The following is a 27983-nucleotide window of genomic DNA, read 5'->3' as shown; positions in this document are numbered from 1 at the left end:
CACCATTAAAGCGACAGTAATAACTAAACAGCGTAGTGTTTTTAATTAGCTTCATATTTCTTGTATTCATTGATAATTAGGATGATTCAGCATGCGGCTAAATCTCTCAATCTAAATGTCGGCCATCTTACATTCAATAGGAAAAAAAAACCTGGCAGTGATATTGAAGGAAACGTCATTGAGTATCATTCATTAGAGCTCCAGACATGAGAGTGAGGGTCTGTTGCACCTTCTTGTATCCTTCGAGTCCAACGTCCTTCATAGGCGTCACTATGTGGAGTAAATAACGATGGGGTGTCTCCGTCGTCAAAGACAGTTCAGTGAGACAAAGCAACGTGTCCAACAGATGCGTCGTATTACTCAAAGCCGCTCCAGTCATGTGGTTCTGCTCCGGTCCTCCTCTTCCATAAGGTGCCTTCCTTTAATTTGTCCCACGCATCCCGTCCCGATCCCGTCGTGCTCCCTTTCCGCGCACGGGTCCCGCCCAGTCACGTTGAGCGAGGAGTCCGAGTCACTGCTGAGAGGCAGCTGGTGCTCACCTGGAAGGAATAGATATTCGAGATTGAACGTGACCATCATTTTTGTTCTTCCGCCCACCTCTTGAAGATTAGCCACAGGTTCTCAAAGACATTAAAAACTCGGTACTTGGATACTGTAGATGTAATACACAACACCGTGTCATACTGTATAATACTCACTACTGGAAATTATGTAGTTTTCCTCAGCCTGAGGCGCTATCTCCACATCTGGACTTCGCTGAGATGGGCCTGTCGAACTTTCCAGCGGGTCCAGCACTACGGCGGTCTCGTTGACGGTGACTTCACTGGCTTCGGTGATGGGGTTGGTGGATGGACCCCCGACCGACATCTCGTAGTCTGGGGGCATCTCACTGGAGTAGTCTGCATGGAGCTGGACACAACAACACAGTTATTTTTCGCTGTCAAATGACAAACAATAACTTCATGAAATACTGTGTATTGTGTAACATTTTACGACATATACACAAAGTTACTGAGTTTTTATTTTGTCACACTTAAATCTTTCAGATCATCAAACTAATTTAAATATTAGTTGGTGACAACACAACTGAACACAAAATGCAGTTTTTCGTTTTTTAAATGAAAGCAGCAAAACAGACCCAGACCATCACACTACCACCACCATGTTTAACTCTTGGTATGATGTTCTTTTCCTGAAATGAGGCGTTACTTTTCTGCCAGATAAAAAGTTCGTGGGGATCATCAAGACATTCTTTGGATGTTGTTGTGGGGTCTTTTGTGACCTCTTGGATGTGTCGTTACTGCACTCTTGGGGTCATTTTAGAATGCCGGCCACTCCGGGGAAGGTTCACCACTGTTCCCTGTTTCGCCAATTGTGGATAATGGCTCTCACTGTGGTTTGCTGGAGTCCCAAAACTTTAGAAATGGCTTTTAAAACCTTTTCCACACCGATAGATCTTAATTAATCTCAGTTAAGTTACTTTAATAATCAAAAGTTTCATTTAAAAACTGAATTTTATGCTGTGTTGTGTTGTCATTGACTAATATTTTTAATTTGTTTGATGATCTGAAACATTTAAGTGTGACATGCAAAAAAAAAAATCAGGAAGGGGGCAAATACTTTTTGGAAATGTCGGATAGCGCCTCTTTAAATATGAATGGCGGTCATAGAAACAAGCAGAGAGGAACTCACAGAGATTCCCAAGGCTTTGAGTATGTTCATTTTACACATGGGGCAAGTCTGGTGGTCATGCAGCCAAGGGTCCACACAGTGCTTATGGAAGACATGTCTGAACAGACCCAAACAACACACACTCATATAAATATATAAACAATATTTATATTTTTTTAACGTGAATATGGCCTTTTTGAAAAATAAAAGACCTCACGCCTGTGAACATGGCATTCTACCTGCATGGCAACACCCTGACAACGTCATTGGGCTTGTAGGCCTCAATGCACACAGCGCAGCTGTCAAAGTCGCAGTCGGTCTCCTGTTAACACACAATCAACGCGGTCAGATCTCCAGGAAATGGAATGGCGTGTATGAACCAGTACTGCACAGTCGTTGCTGCATATGTACACCTTGTCTCCTTTCTTAATGGTGCGGACTTGAAGCTTCCCGATGGCTTTTTTGGCAGCATCTCCCAAACGCCTCTGTGGAGAGTAAACACACAAGGGACTCTTAAATGTGCAGGATTGTCGCTACGTAGTCAGCTCTGCAAGTTGACAGTACTGAAAACAAGAAATCATAGACATAAATCATCTAGAATAGCCCAAAGTGAACTGCTTCCAGGACAGGAGACGAATGCTTCAGCTTGAGTTTCGGGAGGCTGCGCTTTTCTCCACACATAAATGCAATGCAGAGGCAACAAATTAAACAATAAAACGCCTCATAAATAATAAAACAACCGGGCATGAAAGAAATTGTGGGTATGGAGAAGGTGCCTCACTGGTCATTTTAGTAGGTAGTCCTGCAACCTCCAGTGAGATGCAAAAGGAAAACTGCACAATCCTTATGTGAAACATGAACTTTTCCACTTTCACATTCTTTCCCTTTTCTGTGCGTTATAAAGAGAGAAAATGAGTTAGCATGAGCCAGCTAACAGCACCTATTCTGTATGTTCACCAAGCTACAGCGATATTGTTATTGTAGCAACAAACACAAAAAACAATGCTAAGCTTGTCTCAGCGTCACTGTACGCATTTTTCAGTTGTGCACTTGTGCTGGAAGACACAGCCATTCCAATGAAAGCGGACATTCGAAGTGTCGTCTCTGTTTCTATGCTGCGGATGCTGGCAGAAGTAGCGCTAACGTTAGCGGTTTTATTTCATTTGATTACAATTGAATGCATCCCATAATCAGTTCACAGTTCCACATGTCCAAAAGGAGTAGGAAGAAGCAAAGCTTATTAAATCCTACCCCTCCATCTGTTACATTTGTTCACTTCCTGCTTTCCTAATATAATTTAAGTTGTTTTATTTTATTATTTTTGTATTTAATTTAATAATATTTAAGCATTTATTTTTTTGTTTTATTTTTTATTTACTTATTTTTTTGTACTTATTCTTACTTTATTTACTTCACGTACCTAAGTACGAGGTAATATAATATATGATATATTTTTTTAATGGTTTTTTTTGTCACATACTGAAGTACAAAGTGATATGAGCATCGCTTTTTAACGTAGTCCTAGCATATAAGTGTTTCAAATGTACTTCTTCCCTGAGATCATATTTCTCCTCTCTTGTAGAGAAGTATTGGATGACATTTTTAGCTAATTGTTTATTTTTAGCCTTATGCATTATTTTAGCTGTTTGAAGATGAACTATATCAGCAAGTTGAAGTATTTGTGATTTTAGAAATAAGGAGTTAGTATGTTCTCTGTAGGCGGCATTATGAATTATCCTTACTGACCTTTTTTTTTGCAGTACATTTAGCGAGTGAAGATTGCTTTTATAGTTATTAGCCCATATTTCCACACAATAAATAAGATAGAACCAGGTAGAACCAGAGAGCAATAAAAAGTGTGGAGTGATTTCTGATTGAGAACAAATTTTGCTTTGTTCAATATTGAAATATTTCTGGCCACCTTATGTTGCATATTTGTAATATGAGGTTTCTAGATCATATTTTCATCTATTGTGATCCCCAGAAATGTATTTTCATTCACCCTTTCAATGTCTACAGCGTCTATTTGTATTTGCTGGTGTGTGTCCTTTCTGCTGTTAGCAAACAGCATGATTTTAGTTTTACTTAGGTTCAAGGACAATCTATCAAACTCATCTCAATCTCATCAAACCATTTTTTTAGTGTGACCATTTCTTCTCTGACCTTTCTAATGATTTCGTCTGTACTCCCTCCAGAACAAAAAGCAGTGGTATAAGATAGCAAGCTAGTCGTTGCATGCCAGCTTATATTAACTTGTTTTCTCGCACTAGAATGCACGGAAAAGGCAAGGAAACATGTTCATGTTTCACATAAGGATTATGAATGATGGGCAAAATTCCCCAAAAAGTGCAGTTCCCCTTTAATATGTGTGGGGGGCTTTGCAAAAATATAACATAAAGACATAAATGTACTGTATATTGGTGATGGGAGATGACGACAGTTGTCATCTTCACTTTATTCAATTAAAGAAAAACAAAAATGCAAACAATGGCCACCGCCCCACCAGCTGTTCCATTAACAGATGCAATGCTGTAACAAGAAGCCTCTGTTTGCGAGAGAGAAGGTTGATGGTTCGCTGGTTTGCAGCAGCCTCTCTTGGGCCAGCTGTCAAGCTAATAACTCCAACCTCAACGGCAGATGCAAACACGGCATGAGCCAACACGAGGATTTACAGCGGCACAGCAGCATCCTCTCAGACAAGATTAAGAGTTACATAAAGAGCTCAGTCGTACCTGGTTGCGGTCTCGGGCATTAGCATAGCGGAATCTCTGGATATAGTAGAAGACAAGCCAGGCGAGGGAGAGTATCATGAGAATGATGAAGGAGATGGAGACAAAGACTACCGAGGTTCTGCTCACATACTTCTGCAGGTTGCGCGTTCCTACAGTGATGTGCAACGTAACGGTGACGTGCTGCTCCAGCAGGGCCACAATCTCCCGACCTTTGTGCTCTGGGATCATGATGGCCACTATGTCGCCTGTACCTGCACATACACACACGCACAAACACACAGGAAACACAGCACCAGGTTAGATGTGTTTAATTGGCGACTCCAAATTGTCCATAGGTATGATTGTGAGTGTGAATGGTTGTTTGTCTATATGTGCCCTGTGATTGGCTGGCCACCAGTCCAAGGTGTACCCCGCCTCTCGCCCCAAGACAACTGGGATAGGCTCCAGCAACCCCCGCGACCCTCGTGAGGACAAGCGGTAGAAAATGAATGAACTCGTAGCAGCGTCGGTGCCGTCCGCGTCATCCGTATAATCATTCTTAAGTCAAGTTAAAATTTAAATCCGAAAAAGGCGTTTCAGCTGAGCGCAAAACTTGCCATGCACATGATTCGTGTGGAGTCACCAAACCAGAACGGCATAAAACAAAGTAACATTAGCTAAAATATGTATGTTTTGGGCTGCACGGCGGACTAGTGGTTAGCGCGCAGACCTCACAGCTAGGAGACCCGAGTTCAATTCCACCCTCGGCCATCTCTGTGTGGAGTTTGCATGTTCTCCCCGTGCATGCGTGGGTTTTCTCCGGGTACTCCGGTTTCCTCCCACATTCCAAATTGTCATTAGGTATGAATGTGAGTGTGAATGGTTGTTTGTCTATATGTGCCCTGTGATTGGCTGGCCACCAGTCCAGGGTGTAACCCGCCTCCCGCCCCAAGACAGCTGGGATAGGCTCCAGCAACCCCCGTGACCCTCATGAGGACAAGCGGTAGAAAATGAATGAACTCGTAGCAGCGTCGTATAATCATCCTTAAGTCATGTTAAAATTGAAATCCGAAAAACTTGCCATGCACATATCATTCGTGTGGAGTCACCAAACCAGAACGGCATAAAACAAAGTAACATTAGGTAAAATATGTATGTTTTGGGCTGCACAGCGGACTAGTGGTTAGCGCGCAGACCTCACAGCTAGAAGACCTGAGTTCAATTCCATCCTCGGCCATCTCTGTGTGGAGTTTGCACGTTCTCCCCGTGCATGCGTGGGTTTTCTCAGCAGTCTCAGTAGGGAAGCCCAGACCTTGACCGCCACCCAACACACAATGCACCGGACCCTTATGCTCGACCCCGTAGGTGGTGGGTCTACAAGGGGGAGATCCCGTGTGGCTTCTTCACTAGGTCCTCGCCTGCGAGCCCCTCCCCCGGGCCTGCCTCCAGGGTGAGGCCCTGGTATCCCACATCCGGGCGAGGTACAGTTCCTCCTCTTGGTTTTATTCATAAGGGTCTTCTGAATCACTCTTAGTCTGTCCCGTCACCTCTGACCTGTTAGCCTTGGGAGACCCTACCAGGGGCATATAGCCCCAGACGACATAGCTCCTCGAATCACTCGGGCACCCAAGCCCCTCCACCATGATAAGGTGGTGATTCACGGAGGGGTTAAGGAAGACTAAAAGATCTAAAATGTAACGTTCACCTTAAAGTGTCAGACGACTCGTGAGAGCAGCTTCTCTTCTTCTTCTTTTGAATTCGACGAGGTCCATGAGGAAAACACATCACGAGGAAATCCCCCATCAGGCACTTCACATAGTATTATTTTTAGTCATATATTTTGCTCCTTTGGCTTTATAATATTTGAAACAAAAAGACTGCTGAGTGACTGACACATGAGAGTCTGGAGCAGATCCAGCCACAATAAGAGAAGAACAAGCCGTGTGTGTTTCATGAGACTGCATCAAGACAGCAGTTACATCATATTCCCCCCTGAAAGCAGCGTGAAGTCATCGCAGCTCCCGGTGGCGTTGTTTCAACCCGAGATCACAAACATCCAAGACAACAAGCATGTACTGTACGTGTGTGTGTGTGTGTGTGTGTGTGTGTGTGTGTGTGTGTGTGTGTGTAAGAGAGAGAGAAACACTGCATATTTGGTACATGGCCTGCACTGCACAAATCCCTTTATGTAAGAAAATAATCTGCAAACCAAGGTCGATCAGTCAAACTAAAATTATTTTATTTTCACGCTTATGAGACGTTTCCAAACAGCAGCTCCAATGTCATTTAGACAATCACACCTAATTTCTAAACAAAACACACCTTAACCACAAGCATCATGAACACTATAATAAAATATGTCAAAAATATAAAATGGAAAACTACATATTATCTTTATGTGCTGTTAAAGACACTCCAAGTCACTCACATTCATACATATGGACAATTTAGTTAATTAACCGATTAATCAACCGAACATGCATGTTTTTGGAATGTGGGAAGAAGCCGGAGTACCCGGAGAGACACTCCTCACGGAGATGTCCAACGGAAATTCCAACCCAGATCTTCCAGATTTCCTGGCTGTGTAGCCAACATGCTAGCCACTGGGGTAATCCAACCCTCACTGTTTTCGTGGTTGAATACAGCCGATGAGTAGTATTTAAAAAATGTATTTATTCCTGCCCAAAATGAAGCAAAAATGAAGTAACTACATGAATTAAAATACAAATACAAAGCAGAAGAAGCATTGTAATTGGGAATCTAGTACTATAAAACGGAAATAGAAATGTCCCAGTGACGTTCATTATTAGCTAGCTCATATTACCACATTTTCTCATGTTATAATGCACGGAAATTCCAACCCAGATCTTCCAGATTTCCTGACTGTGTAGCCAACATGCTAGCCACTGGGGTAATCCATCCCTCGCTGTTTTCATCGATGAATACAGCCGATGAGTAGTATTTAAAAAATGCATTTATTCCTGGCCAAAATTAAGCTAAATCAGAAATCAGAAATCAGAAAAGGTTTATTGCCATGTATGATCAAACACATACTAGGAATTTGTTTTGGTGTAGTAGGTGCATACACATCTATTAAAAAAGAATGAGGATACAAAATATGAAATACAAAATATGAAAATACAAAATATATACAGAATAACAGTATAAATATATGTACACAGTCTGTTTTTGTTTGTTATTCCGGAAGTGCAGTCTGATTGTTTTCCTAAGAGTCCAAACTGAGCGTTAATGTAACGTATACAATGTCAAAGTGTCAAAGTGTCAAAGTGGCAGGATGAGGCAGAGGTGGGGTGTGAAGAGTGTCATGTGGGGTTCCGGGCCTTGTTGATGAGGCTGACAGCAGACGGGAAGAAACTGTTCTTGTGGCGCGAGGTTTTGGTCCTGATGGACCGCAGCCTCCTGCCAGAGGGGAGCGTCTCGAAGAGTCTATGTCCGGGGTGAGAGGGATCGGCCACAATCCTTTCTGCACGCCTCAGGGTCCTGGAGGCGTACAGATCCTGGAGGGATGGGAGATTGCAGCCAATCACCTTCTCTGCAGACCGAATGACACGCTGCAGCCTGCCTTTGTCCTTAGCAGTGGCAGCAGCGTACCAGATGGTGATGGAGGAGGTGAGGAGGTGTAGAAGTGCACCATCATTGTCTTTGGCAGGCTGAATTTCTTCAGCTGCCGTAGGAAGTACATCCTCTGCTGAGCCTTCTTGATGAGGAAGCTGATGTTCGTCTCCCACTTGAGGTCCTGGGAGATGATGGTACCCAGGAAGCGGGAGGACTCCACAATGTCAATTGTGGAGTCACAGAGGGTGATGGGGACAGGAGAGGCTGATTTCTTCCTGTTGTCCACAACCATCTCCACTGTTTTTAGGGCGTTGAGCTCCAGGTTGTTCAGGTTGCACCAAGTCGCCAGATGGTCAACCTCCCACCTGTAGGCGGACTCGTCACCGTCAGAGATGAGTCCGATGAGGGTGGTGTCGTCCGCAAACTTCAGGAGTTTGACAGACTGGTGACTGGAGGTACAACTGTTCGTGTACAGGGAGAAGAGCAGAGGAGAAAGAACGCAGCCCTGGGGGGATCCGGTGCTGATGGTTCTTGTATCGGAGAAGTGTTTCCCCAGCTTCACACACTGTTTCCTGTCAGACAGGAAGTCTGTAATCCACCTGCAGGTGGAGTCAGGCACGCTCAGCTGGGAGAGCTTCTCCTGGAGCAGAGATGGGAGGATGGTGTTGAATGCAGAGCTGAAGTCCACGAACAGGATCCTAGCGTAGGTTCCTGCGGAGTCCAGGTGCTGGAGGATGTAGTGGAGGGCCAAGTTGACTGCATCGTCTACAGACCTGTTGGCTCTGTAGGCAAACTGCAGGGGGTCTAGGAGAGGGTCGGTGATGACTTTGAGGTGAGAGAGCACAAGGCGCTCAAAGGACTTCATGACCACGGAGGTCAGGGCGACGGGTCTGAAGTCATTAAGTCCTGTGGTCTTTGGCTTTTTGGGAACAGGGATGATGGTTGCGGTCTTGAAGCAGGCAGGCACGTGGCATGTCTCCAGTGAGGTGTTGAAAATCTCTGTGAACACTGGAGACAGCTGGTCAGCGCAGTGCTTCAAGGCGGACGGAGACACAGAGTCCGGTCCAGCTGCTTTCCGGGGGTTCTGTCTCCTGAAGAGTTTGTTTACGTCTCTCTCGTGGATGGAAAGAGTCGTCACTGAGGTGGGTGAGGAGGGGGAAGGGAGGGCCATTAAGGCAGGTCTTGGTGGAGATGGCTGGAGCTGGAGCTGTTGGAAGGTGTCGAGGGGGATGGTTGCTGGACTGTCCGTTTGTCTTTCAAAGCGGCAGTAGAACTCGTTCAGGTCGTTGGCTAGGCGTCGATCGTTGATGGAGTGGGGGGGGGGGGGCTTTAGGCTTATTAAGTAACTAATTAAATAAAGTAACTACATGAATTAAAACACAAATACAAGGCAGAAGAAGCATTTTAATTGAGAATCTAGTATTATAAAAGGGAAATAGATATGTCCCAATGATGTGCATTGTTAGCTAGCTCATATTAACACATTTTCTTATGTTATAATGCACAAAAAAGGGAAAAAAATATGTATTCATGTTTCACGTAATGATTGTGAATGATGGGAAAAAGTCCAAGTGCAGTTCCCCTTTAAATGAGTACAATGTTTTTAGCCCCACCCACTTTTAACACTCCTTCCCTTAATTTTTCCTTCTTCCTCTGTGTGTTTTTTTGACAAGTCTGAAGTTTGATAAGTAAATTAGTTCTGTGGTCAGAGCAGGTTTTTTTTCCACCTCAGGCTCCTGGTAAAGGTAAACCAGATCTTGAGGTAAAACAGGATCTTGAAAAAGGGATTCATGTATTCATCAGCTGGAGACCTGATTACTGTAATTCCCTTTATACTGGAGTAAATCAGTGCCTCCTCCGCAGGATCCAGTTGGTGCAAAATGCAACTGCTCACCTCCCTCGCTAATGCCCCCAAATAATGCCTGTGTTCTTTCCGTTGGCTCCCGGTACAATCTAGAATCAGTTTTAAAGGCCTCCCATTAATGGCCTTCCTCCAGCATACTTGGCGGAACTTTTAACAGTCTGTCAGTCACCACTCCAGGGCCCGGGGATATTCTCAATACACAACAGCGGAAGTCCTGAGGATGAAATACAAAGAACCGAGGGGGTTTAGAAATAGAAATATTACCTCTTAGTACCTGGTTTTGCTAATGAGGAAAGCACCAGTAGTGAGTTGAGCCATGTCAAGTTCTGACATGGTCTCAGCATGAAATGGTTAAAAAGAAAGCCCCCCAAGACAGCTTTCCAGACCAGCTGTGTTGGCTCCCGACCCAGAAGTGTTCCGCTCTTTATTTGGCAGCATCACGTTGGATCCTGAACATGACGAGCCGTTACTGTTACCCTCCACTGCACTCTCTTATTGCTGACATCACCCGTCTGCCCTTTCCCACCTCGTTGATTCATAAAAGGTCTCGAAATTGGCTTGGAACTGTTGCGCCGTTCTTTTTTGATGCAGGTATGTTTGTTGGCTGCTACCTCGCCTAATAAATCTATCTAACCCAAACATGCTGAAGGATTTAGAGCCACGCAACATTTCCGTACAAGTAAAAGTCCTCCAGGTATTCCAGGCCTGAATCCAATTTGTGGATTCACAAATGGTGGGGAAAACCTCCCGAGTTTGTCGACAAAATATACTTTTACGTCGAATAAACCTTGTGTGCATTGTGCTGGCACTTCTTTAGGAAAAGTTGACATGGAAGACTAATAATGCTAACAAAAGAGAGATGACAGATTGACATTAAAGTGATTGACTGATATTAATCAAAGTTGAAATCACTACTTTCATCTTGGTGATATATTGTCAATATGCACACACTGTGTCTTTAAAAGCATTTTGACATGTTTATTTCAGGGCTGCACGGCGGTCGAGTGGTTAGCACGCAGACCACACAGCTAGGAGACCGGAGTTCAATCCCACCCTCGGCCATCTCTGTGGAGTTTGCATGTTCTTGTGTTCTCATGTTTTTTTCTCCGGGTACTCCGGTTTCCTCCCACATTCCAAAAACATGCTAGGTTAACTGGCGACTCCAAATTGTCCATAGGTATGAATGTGAGTGTGAATGGTTGTTTGTCTATATGTGCCCTGTGATTGGCTGGCCACCAGTCCAGGGTGTACCCTGCCTCTCGCCCTAAGTAAACTGGGATAGGCTCCAGCACCCCCGACACCCTCCAGAAAATGAATGGATGAATGAAATATTTGCCATTTTCATTGTTGTTTTTTTAGATTAGTTATTCATATCCTTGATCAATAGAGCTGGAATAGGTGCAGATTCTGAGAGATCTAGAAAGTTTTCTGTGTGAGTTATTGCACTGCATGGATTTGCTGAGAATGCTGGAGCAGTGCACGACTGCGCAAGTGTACAGTTTAGAGGGAACATTGTCCATGATACTGATAATTCGGAATAATCTTCCAGAAAACTCAACTCTGAACCTCTGATGTCACTTCCTATCCATCCTCTACTCAGCTTCCCGATCACCAGAACAGATTTATGTGAGTGTGAATGGTTGACTAACAACCATATGTGCCCTGTGATTGGCTGGCCACCAGACCAGGGTGTACCCCGCCTCTCGCCCAAAGACAGCTGGGATAGGCTCCAGCACCCCCGCGACCCTTGTGAGGATAAGCGGTAGAAAATGAATGAATACATGTTTATTTCAGTGGCATATTTCTATACCGTTAAATCATTATGAAGTGGGGGGGGGGGGGGTGCACCAAAGTACTTAACACTTTACATTAGTGCCTTCACCCCGGCACTAATAGAGCAACTGTGTTTACAGCCCCTTCCCCGCTGCTTTTACTCATTTGGCTGTTTTGTATAAAAAGCCCTGACGTGAATGGAGAGATAACCCGGAAATTTCTCAGCTTCCGAAAGTAGTATTGGAGCTGTAACAATGCAGGGTGGAATTTGTGGGCTACTCCGTGCATATTGCCAACGAAAGCAGTCTTTTCCCCAGCTTTACCTTGTTCCGTTTAAACAACACCGACACCAAATGGAAGAATGATGTCGAATGATGTCACTTTTCCAGCTTTCAAGTTAGTATCCGTGCCGTAGCAAAGGGACACAACTGTGTTTTGTAGCACTTTTGATGCCGCCTGTAAGAGACAAGACTTCTCTTGTCCCCGGTTGTGTTGACAGCGATTTTGCAACAAGTATTTTATATATCACACCAAATGTTGAAGCTTCACCTTAGCTGGTAAAAAAGGTGACGTGAATAAATGACAAATCTACTGTTACAGCGATGATGCATCATTTTTACAGGGTTCTTTGTCATGTTGTGTTGGTTTTTTTTTTTGATAATATATAATTGCATTAACAAAGACACCTCGAGCAAAATATCCTTCACAGTGCAAAAAGACAACACGCTAACAGCGTCGCTTGTTTACACGCCATACATTACAGCTGAAGAGCCAAACCTGTTCTGTTCATTTGCCACTTGGATGGGATCCAACCAACCAAACAAATGATGGGAAACACACACACCCGAGAGGCCTATATAGGACTATATGTGAAAAAGGATCAACACAGATCTTTAACCCTCCTCTTGTGTTAGCGTCAGCACCGACCCGTTTTACATTTTAATGCATAAAAAGAATCACATAACATTTGTTTATTGCATCAAGACTTTTGTCAGGAAACTCTATTTCAACAAAAACATTTTTTACTACATTTTAAAATGGTGTGGTTGAAATTATGACCACTGTATTGTTAGGGTCGGTTTCGACCCGGTTATAATAATATGACTATAAAGCAATATTTTGAGCCAAAACTGAAATCATAAGTGTACAATTAGCCAACACAATGACAACCAGCTCCTCTTCTCATCATGTAAGCTTCAGGGGATTCTCATTTTGACCGCTTTTCCAGTATACATGTGAGAAGAATTCACTCATTTTTGTGACTGATTACACATTTACAATTTGGATCATGGAAAGAATGGCAAGAAGTACAGTGAACCAAGATCTGGACCTGTTCTGCTTTTTGATTTCACTTTATACTAAAGTTCTGTTGCTGAAAACAATAACTTTTTCTACCTTTTCTTCACATTAATATATATGTGGGTCAAAATTCACCCCAACACCATAGATGTTTCTTTAGTGATTAATACTAAAATGAGAAAATAAATAAAACTAATTGATTTAAGAGATATGTTCTTTAGCTCTCAGTAATAACCAGGTAACAAAAGAATTCAATGTATGAATATGATTCTTTTGAGGTTCATTTTATCATTTTTGGAAACTGAAATGGAGGGGTATAGTGACAAAAAAAGGCCTGCCCACGCCAAAAGTATTAAAAACAACATTTTCATGGATGAGGAAGCCTAAGAAGGTAACCAAGACATGAGAAGCAAATTTGATGGTTATTGTTTTTAGTGTATTTTATAGCTGATTTAATACATGGATTTAAAACCGACCTGTTAACATAAGAGATGATACCAGAACTCTAACACAAGAGGAAGGTTAAACAAAAGTGCAATACGTCATTTAGTTGGGTAATATCTCTTTTGTAAATATTGAATATACGCAGCGGAATTGGTAACTTTAATTGTTTTGCAATGTCTTATGAAGTATTCCTTACAAAGTATCTATATATTTTCTATACAGTCTTTTCTAGACTACTGCTGGAATACAGTATATGGATTATTTTTGCTCTCCATCCACATTGAGTACAGTTTTGTTCTTAAAGTTTGCATTCCATATTTGCAAAAAATATGTATTTTACAAACGCAGATGAAGGCCACCTGTAGGAGGAAGCCACGTAAAAAGGACGAATGTGTTCTTACCTGAGTGGGGCATGGTGATGGTGTCGTTTGTACCGCTGGAGCCCACATTGTACACGACCACGGCAGAGGCGTTCAGGGCGGCCGCGTTACGGATCTTCTCGCGGTACGTGCAGTTCCCCGCCGCCACCAGCGCCACCCAGGCGACAGCGGTTCGAGACACGGGTGGGAAACGGGCGCTCGGTTTGCACATCTGTCGCTCCTCCGGCAGGGAGGCGACCAGGACCAGCCCCGCGGCTTCCCTCTTGGGGGAGTGCTCGCCGTAGCGGCCGCACTCGGTCTTCTCGGTGCGGATCTGAGAGGTGACTGGGTCCAGGTAGGTGATGTTGACGAAGGCGGTGTACCACTCCTCCTTCTCCGCCACCGTGAAGTCCAAACACAACAGGTGCACGGAGCACAGGGAGGAGACGAGCCAGGTCGAGAGAGCCACACTGCGGCAGAGTCGAGTGACGGACGGAACCATCGTGGAGCAGGAACTTTAAATCTGCATGGAGGGTCCGGGAGAAGACCCCGTCTTGCTGTGCTTGGCCACTTGCTAGAACTCTACTCCACATCATCAGCACCAGACGGTTGTTGGTCCCCGCAGTCGCCAGCTGCTCCCTGATTGGCTGGAGGCTCGCCTGCCACGTGACCTGGGCGTGGCAAATATGGCTTAGAAGCCTAGGACAGGAAGCTGCTGTACTAAAAATAATTAGCTTTGATATAATAACAAAAACATTATATTGTGCCCTTTTTCAATCAGAAATGAGGAGACAATAAGATATAATTACATAGTTATCACAGCAATTAGCACCGAATGTATTGTTGTTGTTTTTTTAATTACCTGTAAATAAATCGTTACATGCCAAACAGCTATTCTGCGTTAGCTTTGTAGACAAGCAGAAACAACACATTTCTTTTAGCATTTCTTTTAGTATTAGCAGTATAGCACAGTAATAGTAATACTACCCTGCCATTTGCTGGCGACCAGTCCAGAGTGTAAACTCTCGCCAAAAGACAGCCGACATAGGCTCCAACATACCCGCGAATGAATGGATTGGTACCGACTTCAGAACTACAACTTAATACCTACTTCCGCATGGAACCCGGAACCAACGCTCAACGGCCAGTTTTCTGCCGGAATGTTTTTCGCGGTGGACCGAGTATCCTAAAACTGCTCATCCTATACGGTAAAGTAATATAATGTTCTTTTCACGCTCTGTGACACATAATTGTAACAGCGCTAACAATGAAGAGGATTACTTGACAACTTACTGACTACGCAAGTAGCCGTGAATTAAAATTAATTCACTTTATAACATGGACATTAACGTCATGCTAGCAAGTATCCGCTAGCCGGACTGCTTCAAAGTTTAACTTGCTCTGCATTCTTCCGTTTTATGACGAGCATCCCGAACTGTCAGTTTGTTTAACGATTGCTACTTTGCAGCATTAATTACATTAGTTTTGACTACCAGCGTTTGTGTGTGTGTGTCCAGGTTACTTTTGCCTTATCGAGGTGCCAGCCTGCTGGAGTCAAAATGCCCAAGAAAAAGACCGGTGCCAGGAAAAAGGCAGAGAATCGAAAGGAGCGAGAGAAACAGAGCCGAGCCAACCGGGATCAGGTTGATTTAGCCAAACACCCCTGCAACTTCATCATGGTGAGACGCTACTTTGGCTATACCACACAATATTCTCAATAAATCTCCCAGTGTTGCATTCTAATGCCTCGTTTATTTCCCTCTGCTTTGTAGGAATGTGATAAATGTCAGAGGTAAGTCACTACGTTATCCAGGACAATCAGGATTGACTAAAGCAGCAGTGTCCAAAGTGCGACCCGGGGGCCATTTTATAAATATAATTGAACAAGAATAAAATAACTACAGCAAAATCATCAAAAGAAGAAATTGACAAAAAAAGTTGAAATAGCTTGAAAATAAAGAATCGCAGAAAATTGAAAAAATAGCTATAATTTTAAAAGAACATCAAGATATTCATAAAACAAAGTCATTCTAACAATAAAAGGCAAAATTTTACAAGAATAAACGTGTAATATGAGGAAAAAATCAATGTTTAGTAGCATATAGTTAAAATATGAAAAAATGAAGATTCAAAGTGGTAATATGAGAAACAAAGTAATCATACTTTTTGTAAAATTTGGTGGGGAAAAATATTTTATCGGAATAAAGTAAAAAAATTCCAAAACTAGGGGCGGCACGGCGGTTGTGTGGTTAGCGCGCAGACCTCACAGCTAGGAGACCAGGGTTCGATTCCACCCTCGGCCATCTCTGTGTGGAGTTTGCATGTTCTCCCCGTGCATGCGTGGGTTTTCTCCGGGTACTCCGGTTTCCTCCCACATTCCAAAAACATGCTAGGTTAAATAGCGACTCCAAATTGTCCATAGGTATGAATGTGAGTGTGAATGGTTGTTTGTCTGTATGTGCCCTGTGATTGGCTGGCCACCAGTCCAGGGTGTACCCCGCCTCTCGCCCAAAGACAGCTGGGATAGGCTCCAGCACCCCCGCGACCCTCGTGAGGAAAATGAATGAATGAATGTAAAAACTAGTAATATACTTTTTCATGTATATCACAAAGATGAGATGCAGTTTTTTTTTCTTGCAATATACAGCTTAGCTTCTTAGCAATGTGGCTTTTGCTGGGACACCCCCCATCTCTGTCAGTACTCTGGTCAGAAACGTTGTCACATTGGTACACATTTAGTTAGTGTATTAATGACAGAAGACCAAATAACGCTGTCAATTAAGTATAGTATGCATGAAGTGTCACCTCGGTTGGAGTGCCTCTCTACCAAACAGGCTGCATGGTATGAGGGCGTGTTGGTTCTATAGCTGAATGAAGTGAACCCTCCACTCAAGTCATTCAGTCGAGGGTGCACTGCCTGGCATTGTGTGTCGTGTACTTTCTTTATACCTATTGTTTATAAAACACGATCTAATGTCAATTTCAGACCATTTCCGCATTTTGTGACATGAAAATAATTTAAAATAATATAACTTGGGTTTCAGCTGCCATGATCCCCAAAGTATAACATCTCATTGCGCACCAATTTGTCTGTCTGTTGTAACTCGATCAAACATGACAAGTGTGAACGTACCCTAAAAGTTAACTAACCATGTTTATCTTTGAATGCATCCTAATAGAAAACAGAAGAACAGAGCTTTCTGCTACTTCTGCAGTTCCGTGCAGAAACTTCCCACATGTGCGCAGTGTGGTGAGTGAGACAAAATCTGCTCTATGTTGCACTGTTTTTTTTTGCGATGCCAGAAGTGTTTTTATTTATTTCTTTTTTTTTTTTTTACAAGGTAAAACCAAATGCATGAAGACTTCGGACTGCGTTGTCAAGCACCCTGGCATCCACAGCACTGGAATGGGCATGGTGGTAAGTAAGCTCAGCGGAAAATCGGCGCAATCTGATACCAATGTAACCCTGCAGTTTATACTAATCGTCTACTAATCATCAGAACTATTACTAATTGATTAAAGTACTGTACTGTGTCGTTCGCGAGTCAGTGAGGAAATGGTAGCTTGACAGGAGCCGCTCACAACAAGCCTGTCAACCCATCGGTGTTTACTACAGTATAACAATATAACAGTCTGACTAACAGTGTCATCCAATGAAGAACACCAAAGTAATTACACAGCAACTTAAGACTAAAAGCGCACCTAAGAAATATACATACTGCACCAATTGGACCGTATCGGATCTACTCTGACCCGCACACCCCCAGCGTGGACTGTTTTCTCGCCTGGCGTCGGGGAGAAGATGAAATGCATTATGGGAAAATTAGAATTTTTTTTTACTCGCACTGCTACATGTTTGTATATTTCTAATGTACACCTTTTGAGTGTTAAGTTGCTTTGTTATTTAGTTTGGTGTTCTTTGTTACATGACAATGAGTCAGGCTCTTACTGTGTTTTGCTATTCAGTTATATATTTTGACCTCCTGCAGTTTTCAAAGGCTTTACAGGCTTGTTGTGAGTGTGATATGCCAATTTATGACAGGAAGAAATTTGACTTACTCCATCTAGATCAACAACAAGCTTCAAATTAATAGACTAAGAAAATAATCCTACTTGATTTTTGAACCTGTTTGTGTAACGATAATACTATGTCCTGCCCACTAGGGGGCGGTGTGTGACTTCTGCGAAGCCTGGGTGTGTCACAGCAGGAAATGTTTGAGCACTCACGCCTGCATGTGTCCCCTGACGGAAGCCGACTGCATTGAGTGTGAACGCGGCGTGTGGGACCACGGTGGGTGAGAACGGGCCCCCTTGCAAACGAGCCGGCTGCCATCGACACATCGCTCTCATTCGCCGTCCTCCCTTCTCATTCCCGTAACAGGCGGGCGTATTTTCCGCTGCTCCTTCTGTCAAAACTTCTTGTGCGAGGATGATCAATTTGAGCACCAGGCAAGCTGCCAAGTCCTTCAGGCAGAAACTTTCAAATGTGAGTCACCACGCCGTCAATAATTAGCGTGATGTGGTTAAACATGGTGAGGATTTGTGTGTGTTGCACAATATCAATTTCATGGTTTGCTATGGCTATGGATGTGATTGAGCACGCTGCAGTGATTTATATATATATTTTTTTTAATTATTGTAGGTGTTTCCTGCAATAGACTGGGCCAACACTCGTGCCTACGCTGTAAGGTGAGGCAACAGCTCTGCTTACTTACCTTTCCGTTATTGAATATGTACACCGTAACAACATAAGTACTTCATTAAAACAAGCCCGACAAAAGACCTGTCGCTCATCCAGGTCATAGGAACAATAAATAATAACTCTACTTTTAGGTGAAATGACTAATGACTAATTGGTAACTAATTGGTCGTCATTTGGAATGGCAAAGGACTCACAGACTTTTTGAAGATTCGTTGGTTTCATCTTCCAACTTCGTCCTTCATTTAACCCCAAAAACGCTCCATAATGTTCACGTCTGCAATCCTGGAACATCTCGACCTTCATCATGAACGTTGATGTGAAGGCCGGAGTGTGAGAGGGAGCGCCATCCTGCTGAAGAATTTGGAAGATAGTGGACAACAAGAATTTAGAAAGAACTAAACAATGGTGGGCGGCACGGCGGTCGAGTGGTTAGCGCGCAGACCTCACAGCTAAGAGACCAGGGTTCAATTCCACCCTTGTCACATCTGTGTGGAGTTTGCATGTTCTCCCCGTGCATGCGTGGGTTTTCTCCGGGTACTCCGGTTTCCTCCCACATTCCAAAAACATGCTAGGTTAATTAGCGACTCCAAATTGTCCATAGGCATGAATGTGAGTGTGAATGGTTGTTTGTCTATATGTGCCCTGTGATTGGCTGGCGTCCAATCCAGGGTGTACCCCGCCTCTCGCCCGAAGACAGCTGGGATAGGCTCCAGAACCCCCCGCGAAAAAGCGGTAGAAAATGAATGAATGAATGAATAAACAATGGTGTTGCATTTGCCAAGGCCCACAGCTTGCAGAAAGGATGGACAGTAGAAAAGCGGCAAAAAGTTGTTTTTTCTGATGAATGAAGGTCAAGTTGCTGCAGGATGGGCCGTCCCAATCACCAGATATGAACATAATTGAGCACATTTTCTTTGAACCCAAAGAACTTTTATGAAGTCTGGGAGACATTCAAAACTCTCTTTCTTTCTGGATGATTTTTATCAATTAGTTATTGACGTAGTTATTGAGTCCTCCAAGCACAATAGTAATTCATCTTACTAAGACACCCCCACTTTGTTCTGATCTTTTTGTAGCATGTCTCTGCTATTAAAAATAGGAAAATAAAACTATCTACCGTACATTAATATACTTTTTGTCCAAGCACAATCTGACCTTTGTGCCCTAATTAAATAATAAACCTCAATGAACAACACAAGACTTTATCTTGCTATAACAAGCATAATCTGGAGGCTTTAGCCGTTCATAAAAGCTAAGTCTAAATCACAAATGAGCAACTAAAAGCGAGGTTATCATTTATTGTTCCTACAGCTTAGATAAGTGATGAGACTTTTGTGGAACGCAGGGAAACAATGGCGACTCTTCCTGCTGCTGCCGTGACCCCCCCCCGACCTCAACAAAATCAAAACAAAAGTAGTTGCGACGATCAGGAAGTGTGTTTGATAAAAGATTAAGCTGTAATTGTGTCAAACTGAACGTGGCCAAATAACAGCAGTCATCCAAACCACGTCAAGCACTTTTTACCAAATGCGACGTGACGTCAAGGCAACACCCTAAGGAGGAAGTTACCATCCATACAAAGCAAGGGCGTTGAGACTTTTGTTTCACTCCAGCAATGAGAACACAAAGCATTCTTAGGGACTATGTCTCCACTTGGACAGCAGCAACAAGCAGAGAATACAGGCGACCCCTCAATATCTGCTGTTGATGATTAGCGTGTCTTGTTGTAACGACGGAGAGCCTGGGCTTGTCTTACAGTTCCCTGTGTTGACCCAATGCACCCATCAGGGCGTCAGAGTTTTCTTTCCAGTCCTGACTCCCGCTCCTGTTCCATCATCCTCAGGCATGTTACTGTGAGGACCACGCCAAGAGTAAGGTCTTCAAGCAGGAGAAGGGCAAGGCGCCTCCGTGTCCAAAGTGTGGCCACGAGACACAAGAGACCAAAGACCTCAGCATGTCCAGTGAGTTGCCTTGACACCGTTCTCTGTTTCACTGTGTAAAATGAGTCGCATGAACACCATGTGATCATTCCCACCGCTGCAGCTCGCACGTTGAAATTCGGACGCCAGACCGGCGCCGGCGAGGACGACGACGACGACGACTACGGCGCATCAGGCTACGATGCATACTGGAAGAATGTTGCGTCAGGAGGCGGAGGACACCAAGCGGACGACTACGACGACGACGACTATGAAGATGATGATTATGATGAAGATGATGATGAGGAAGAGGAGGAGGAAGATGAAGAAGAAGAGGATGAAGCCAGAGAAGGAATGGCTGCTCTTAAATTAGATGGAAATGCCGCCTGATCTGGCAGGTGGCTTTTTTTTTTTTCCCATCACTTGACAACTTTTTTTTTGACTGTTCTTTGTCAAACATGATGTGTTCAACTGTTGCCAAACACGCAGCAACAACAACTCAATAAAATGATTATGTGTTGCCAGTGACTGTGAAGTCAACATTGTTGAATGCTAAATGAGAGAATGGACAAAATGACATTTGTGGCGCCCCCCATAGGCTGTGTTCAAAATGATTTGGAAGACGTAGTAGCATACATGTTATACGAATATCATTCATTCATTCATATTCTACCGCTTTTCCTCACGAGGGTCACGGGGGTGCTGGAGCCTATCCCAGCCGTCTTCCGGCGTGAGATGGGGTACACCCTGGACTGGTCGCCACCCAATCACAGGGCACATATAGACAAACAACCATTCACACTCACATTCATACCTATGGACAATTTGGAGTCGCCAATTAACCTAGCATGTTTTTGGAATGTGGGAGGAACCCGGAGTACCCAGAGAAAACCCACACATGTACGGGGAGAACATGCAAACTCCACACAGAGATGGCCGAGGGTGGAATTGAACCCTGGTCTCCTAGCTGAGAGGTCTGCGCGCTAATCATGCTGTTTTGTGGTTGAGTACAGCATATTAGTCAAAGACTAACGCATATTGAAGCAAAATGTAATTAAAAAAAAAGTAAAATGACTAAATGAACTAAAATACAAATATACGGCTTTCAAAGAGACTGCTATGACGATGTAGACGGGGCGTCAAGACGATGCATGAGATTGGGTCCACAAGAATGAGTCATTAAACACTAAACGGTAACATATTTTGAGACCAAATAGCACGGACCTCACAGCTAGGACACCGGTGTTCAATCCCACCCTCAGCCATCTTCTCCCCGTGCATGTGTGGGTTTTCTCCGGGTACTCCGGTTTCCTCCTAACATTCCAAAAACATGCTAGGTTAATTAGCGACTCCAAATTGGAGTGCTTATCAGTCCTTTTAGCCCAAGATCTTTTCATCAGTCTGTTAGTCTGGCTGGCTGTCAATTTCAGATCAACCGTCTAAAGTCAGGGGTCTCAAACTCAATTTACCTGGGGGCCACTGGAGCTAGGGTCTGGGCAAGGCTGGGCCGCATCAGGTTTTCCAAAAAAAAAAAAAAAAAGCGCATTTATTAAAAACAGAAAAATATACAAACTTTTTCAGTGCTTTGGTTCCGATTTTCTACAATAAAAGCTCTGATAAAACATTCCACTGTTCTCAAACATCTTAAATTTTATTTTTCTGCACAAAATAAGATGAAAAATAAATAAACAAATCAAGAATAAAGAAAATCAATCAATCAGTAATGAATAAATAAATATAATAATAATAATAATAATAATAAAACAGCAAATAATAAAAACTTAAGGAACCACATATAGTTGGTGGGTAGACAAATTATTTTTTTCAGATTAAAATGAACAAAGCATTATTAGAGCCCTGTAGACATGACAAAACATGACTATAGTCACATTTATACTCTTTATATTTACAACATATTGTGCAACTGCAGGGTCTTGAGACACGTGCTAACTCGCAAACTAGAGAGCTAGCGACCTAAACGGTAGCCTTCACGTCATTTCCTTTAAACTTAAATAGCCAAAAACTTACCACTTCCACACGGGTAGGGAGGATAACTATTAACAGTTATTTAACCTTTAACATGAACATTAATAAAAACGTAATAATTTTTTCTGGGTACATGATACCATACAGCATCCACATCAAACTTGCGCGGGCCGCACTAACATTAAACTTTCATACCAAGGCGGGGGCCTCAAACTAGTGTCCTGCGGGCCACATTTGTCCGGCTGGCCGCGTGTTTGAGACCCCTGGTCTAAGTTTTACTTTCCGGTGCGGTTGATTGAAACAACAGACAAAAATCATCTTCGAGGACAGCGACGGTCTTAGCAAACAAAGCAATTTCTCCGCTCAAGAGGGTCTAATGTGCTCAAAGCCAGCCCTTCTCATATCGGGCCTGTCCACACTGGAGCATTTTCAGGTCCAAACAGTTATCATTTCAGCCTTTCATCCACAAAGAAACGTATCAGGTGATGAAAAATACCAGAACAAATCACAATATCAGGGCTCGACAATAACGATGTACCGATGGCCCGGGGCAAGTTAAAACAAAATTGGGGCAAGTAAATCCAATCAGTGATATTCCCGTCGGGCAAGTGTACTTTGGCATGCCGTACTGCCATGAGTTTTTTTTTAAAGCGGTTCTTGTTGGGTGTTGGTAAAACACGGACTGAGTAATTCCGGTGGTAATTTGCAAAGCAATCCTTGCAAATCTTGAAATGGACCAATCAGAATCGTTTATTTAGACCGCGGTCCGTAATCCACAGTCCGCGTTTTACCCACACCCGTTGTTCGCGATCAACCAATCAGCGATCGTTTGACTACGAAAACATCCGTCATGGCGGCGCTGCCAACATCGTCTAATTCTGAAGGAAACAGCAAAAAGTGATGAAGCAGTGCCTCCTAAACAAGTATTTTATTAGCGTTAGCAAATCAAATGATGGCACAGGTGAGTGAATCACATTGCTGTGACAATTTGAAGTGGTCACAATGAAACACCACCCATTAGATCCAATACCAAGTGCTGATTTTGCACAAGCTACAAAATCTAGCGCTTCCATTTCTCTGTGGATTTTTCTCACCTTTGCTTCACAAATTATTGTTTGACCATTGAGCATTTTTTTCTGGATTAAAAACACTTTACTAGTACACAAATGTGTCTATTCAATAATGTTTCATTGTGGTGCACAACTTATAAATATCACTGCTTACTACGACTACCATGTGTAAAGTATTATTTATTTCATTATTTTATTTATTTGAGATTCTCATGTGATGCCACAAAAAATTACATGATATCATTATGGCAGTCTTTTCATTTTACATGGGGCAAGTTCGGGCAAGTAGTTCTCACCTTAAGGATTCCCCATGGGCAAGTCATTTTGGTTTTTAATGTAGAGCCCTGAATATAATGTAAACATTAATATTTGTCCATTGAACTGTATTATAAATGTATTTTCTGCATGATTCCAATGGCTTTAACATTTTCCTCTGTAAAAGTTGCTGAATATGCAGATTTCCTAATCAAACACAGGGAAGAAGCCTTATGTAAGGCCACCTTGAGCGTGACTTCTTGGCTTAGCGTGCAAGCCCAACAGACGTTACAGTCTTGAGTGCACACAGAGTTGGCTCATGGCGCACGTCACTGGGTTAACCATTATCAAGCAGCAACACGGGAACCCCAGTTTATGATATTATTACATCTTATGTGACTGGTAAAAGATAACAGGGGATATGTGATATGTGACGTGTGAACGTTCACCATTAGCCACGTTTACATGAGGAGTTTTTCTCTTTCCAAATGACCTTTCCGAAAGCAATGGTATACATGGAAAGGAATATTCCAATCGCGTGTCTACATGCGGCGCTATAATCAACCAGAATAGTCAATAGTCTTCGCCCGAAGACAGCTGGGATAGGCTCCAGCATACCTGCGACCCTTGTGAGGATAAATAGCATGGAAAAGGGAAGAAGATGCAAACTCCACACAGAGATGCCTAAGCCGAGATCTGCTGACTATGAGGCCCAACAAATATATTTCTGCTAATATACGTATATTGATGTCAGATTTGCTAGAAGAACCCCAAATGTGCATTGTCACAACTTGTCAGCTTTTATAAAAATAATACTCAATTTTGTCAACGTTCATTATTGGGAGTTATGGATTTTAATGATTTGACGTCGACAGCGAGTTCACGTCAAAAAGGGCGTGTGTGTGTGTGAGTGTTTTCATGCATGTGTGGAAGTGAAGAGTGCGTGTGTGGCCGTGTGCTTCTTGTGGGAGATATCTGCACTGTGGTTTTCGTTTTATTTATTTTTAAATCTAGGACGACCATCGAGCGTCATCCCCCGCATTGAAATGGGACAGTGACCGGCGGCTTCATGACGGCGCATCCGGTCGTCCTCGTCCAGCGTATTCGTTGTCGAGCGGTAAGATCATGTTTTATTTGTAATCTCTCTCTGTTTGTGTGCGTGTGTGCGGCCATTTCGTGGAAAAGCTGTTCAAGTCTATCCACGTTTATTGTGAAAACTATTTGCATAAGTTGTGCGTAATGGAAGACGTACTGCACATACAGTGTGCATACATGTGCGCCGCGGAGCTATTTCCGGTCATGGTGTGCGTTTAATATAAACGGCAAAGTCAAGTTTTAGTTTCACTTTCAGTTGGTGCCGACCACCACCGACGCCCACCCCCCTCCCGCTGTGACGTCAGTCCACATACTTGACAAGGTCCCACATGTGATGACATCATCATCACGTGTCTCCTGACGCCTCTGCACAATATGACTGGGCGAAAAGTCACTTAAAAAGCAGCCCTATTATGCAAAAGTGAATTTTATATATATTTTTTTTATATTTTAAATAATAGTAACAGTTCTACGTGTCCCTAGGTGTCCCCCACTTGTTTGCACCACTTCTACGGCTTGCTTTTTAAGTTTATTGTGGCTTTTGAAGGCGTCATGACATAATACCGCCTCTGACCCGCCCTGTGTAAATCACCACTGCAAAATAGGGAGCTTTGCTACACATCTTAAAATCCAGAATAACGCTTTTCCAATGATGCGTCCGTATGCTACTGTTTTTCTTTCATAAATAGGCTAACCTAGCATGATGATGCAGTTAAAATGTGTGCATTGTAGCTAATGTTACTGTTGGATTTTAAGGAGGTTCTAAGTCAGGGGTGGGCAAACTTTTTGACTTGCGGGCCGCATTAATTTAACAAAATTGACGGGGGGATTATGTAGTATTTTACACTTAACAGTCCATTTTTACACCTATATTTTTACACATATTTTACATGTAAAAGTGTCATGCAATCTGCTATATGTGCACTTTGAAATCATTTATTTGATGTAAAGTGTGTTTCTCAATGTATTATTATTATTATTATTGTTATTTTTATTAGAATTATTATTATTAGTTATAGTAATGTTATTATATTATTATTATTATTATTATTTTGTTATAATAATAATATTACTACCATTATTATATTAATATTATTAACAACATTAATATACTAGTAGTATTATTATCATTATTTGTATTACTATTATTGTGCTTGTGCTCCTTTTTCCAGGAGTATTTTGTAATATTACTACCATTATTATATTAATATAATAGTAGTATTATTATCATTATTGACAACATTATTATTATTATTATTATTATTATTATTATTATGTGCTTGTGTCCCTTTTTACAGGAGCATTTTGTAACAGACCACATCAAATAACGAAATTGATAAAGCAGCTACCTCAACCATCAAAAAATTGTCCCAAGCCACGATGCCAGGTTTTATGTTGAGTTCAAATGAAATATTTGGAAAAAACAGGCGGGCCATATTGAAACACTTGGCGGGCCGGATGTGGCCCCCGGGCCGTAGTTTGCCCACCCCTGTTCTAAGTAAAGCTTAATGCAAAAAGAAGAAATGGGCGCTTTCAAGTTAGCAATTTATTGTAGACGAGCATTAAAGTGAAACAGGCCGTTCATTAGCTGATCAAAAGTTTCAGACCTGCAACATTTAAACACCAAAATTTGGGCAGAAATGTCAACTCTATGTCATTTTCTGTCATGACCTCATAATGGCAGAGACAAAAAAAACCCTCTCTTTTTAATGCGGTCGGATTGTTATGCACGCATAAGATGCTCTCGCAGCGCGCCAATGCCGCTGAAGTTGGACACTATAAGACTCTAAGAAACTTATTTAAAAAATCCAATTATGGAACCCCAAAAATATCCCCCACCTCGAGCCGGAGGATCCGACTGGCTGTCACGATACGATATGAGATACAAGGTTCATGATAACGTTTATGTCATGGTTTGGTGATACAGACATTATCGATATATTGGTCAGGAAATGAATCTATGATAAGCTACGATCCCACTATTAAGACAAAAACATATAAAAAAAATGAAAAAATAAACTTTATCTGGCAACCATCACTTGAACACAATCCATCTTAAGAGCGACAATATTTTAGTGCAGCATTTCAATAAACAAATGTGTCTTCTTAATGCTTAATGTTGACGCCAATGCAATTTGCTGTGGCGCCTAGTGGTGTGCAGTGGCGCAAACTGTCTCCCAACTGGCTCATGGTGGCCCGTAACGGCGTCAAAAATTGAGTTTGGCGGCGAGAAAATTTCACAATGTTTAAACAGTGTCCATCAAGTGGAACCAAATGTTGCAAACAATCCGCCGATTGGAATCCACTGGAATGTAATGGCGCGAGCCAGGTTGCGCCAATGATGAGAAAACAGAGAAAACATACTTGAACACAATCCGTCTTAAGAGCGACAATATTTTAGTGCAGCATTTCAATAAACAAATGCAATTTGCTGTGGTGCCAATAAGGTGCCTAGTGGCGTGCAGTGGCGCAAACTGCCTCCCAACTGGATCGTGGTGGACGGTAACATCGGCAAAAATTGAGTTTGGCGGTGACAAAATTTCACAATGTTTAAAAAGTGTCCACCAAGTGGAACCAAATGTCGCAAACAATCCGCCTATTGGAATCAACTGGAATGTAATGGCGCAAACAACCCGCCTATTGGAATCAACTGGAATGTAATGGCGCAAACAATCCGCCTAATGGAATCCACTGGAATGTAATGGCGCAAACAATCCGCCTATTGGATTCCACTGGAAGGTAATGGCGCAAACAATCCGCCTATTGGAATCCACTGGAATGTAATGGCGCAAACAATCCGCCTATTGGAATCCACTGGAATGTAATGGCGCAAACAATCCGCCTATTGGAATCCACTGGAATGTAATGGCGCAAACAATCCGCCTATTGCAATCTACTGGAATGTAATGACGCAAACAATCCGCATATTAGAATCCACTGGAATGTAATGGCACGAGCCAGGTCACGGCAATGATGCTGATTGGCCCGTAGTGGCTTGCTGTGGCGCCGAATTAATGTTCGCTCGGCATATTGACATGTTGCCGTTATTCGGCACTGCAACATTTCAGTCACAAACCTATAGCTTAATTTATAGCAAATTTACTGCAAGGCATCCAACTGCACGTTTTGAGAGAACAACCAACAAAATTTAATAAACAAGCTTAAATTATATATACCAATATTAACGTTTAGAAATTAAATGCGTCAAAAAGTGCATGGCTTTTTTTTTTAGAAGTTGAACACTATCACGACAATAAAC

At 42.7% G+C, this 27983-nt stretch overlaps 2 protein-coding genes across 14 annotated transcripts in view; one reads left to right on the top strand and one right to left on the bottom strand.

Moving 5' to 3' along the window:
* Window positions 1–27983, bottom strand: part of LOC131136241 (RING finger protein 150-like) — a 31536-nt gene that overhangs the window by 736 nt on the left and 2817 nt on the right. For 5 of the 12 annotated variants that reach the window (XM_058082939.1, XM_058082946.1, XM_058082897.1 and 2 more), the window contains 8 exons: window positions 18594–18750; window positions 13740–14368; window positions 4404–4654; window positions 2085–2156; window positions 1911–1993; window positions 1693–1789; window positions 699–909; window positions 1–539 (listed from right to left, as the gene is read on the bottom strand). The exon at window positions 1–539 is cut by the window's left edge and continues 736 nt beyond it. In XM_058082939.1, coding sequence (XP_057938922.1) covers window positions 376–539; window positions 699–909; window positions 1693–1789; window positions 1911–1993; window positions 2085–2156; window positions 4404–4654; window positions 13740–14199 — 1338 coding nt within the window. In that variant the 5' untranslated portion in view covers window positions 14200–14368; window positions 18594–18750 and the 3' untranslated portion in view covers window positions 1–375. The other 7 variants (XM_058082916.1, XM_058082923.1, XM_058082971.1 and 4 more) reach the window with 5 other exon arrangements.
* znf330 (zinc finger protein 330) lies at window positions 14748–20845 on the top strand. Of its 2 annotated transcripts, none has more exons than XM_058082996.1 (10): window positions 14748–14905; window positions 15215–15376; window positions 15470–15489; window positions 16877–16947; window positions 17039–17115; window positions 17862–17988; window positions 18079–18183; window positions 18340–18386; window positions 20243–20360; window positions 20443–20845. In XM_058082996.1, exons 2-10 carry the CDS (start codon window positions 15257–15259, stop codon window positions 20706–20708), a joined length of 951 nt encoding a protein of 316 aa, XP_057938979.1. In that variant the 5' UTR covers window positions 14748–14905; window positions 15215–15256; the 3' UTR covers window positions 20709–20845. The 2 variants fall into 2 exon arrangements, with proteins under 2 accessions (XP_057938979.1, XP_057938989.1); XM_058083006.1 differs by lacking the exon at window positions 14748–14905 and adding an exon at window positions 14927–15134.

The sequence above is a fragment of the Doryrhamphus excisus genome, chromosome 1 (assembly GCF_030265055.1).
Source record: "Doryrhamphus excisus isolate RoL2022-K1 chromosome 1, RoL_Dexc_1.0, whole genome shotgun sequence".
NCBI classification, from domain to species: Eukaryota; Metazoa; Chordata; class Actinopteri; order Syngnathiformes; family Syngnathidae; genus Doryrhamphus; species Doryrhamphus excisus.
This window is presented reverse-complemented; position numbering and strand designations above follow the sequence as displayed.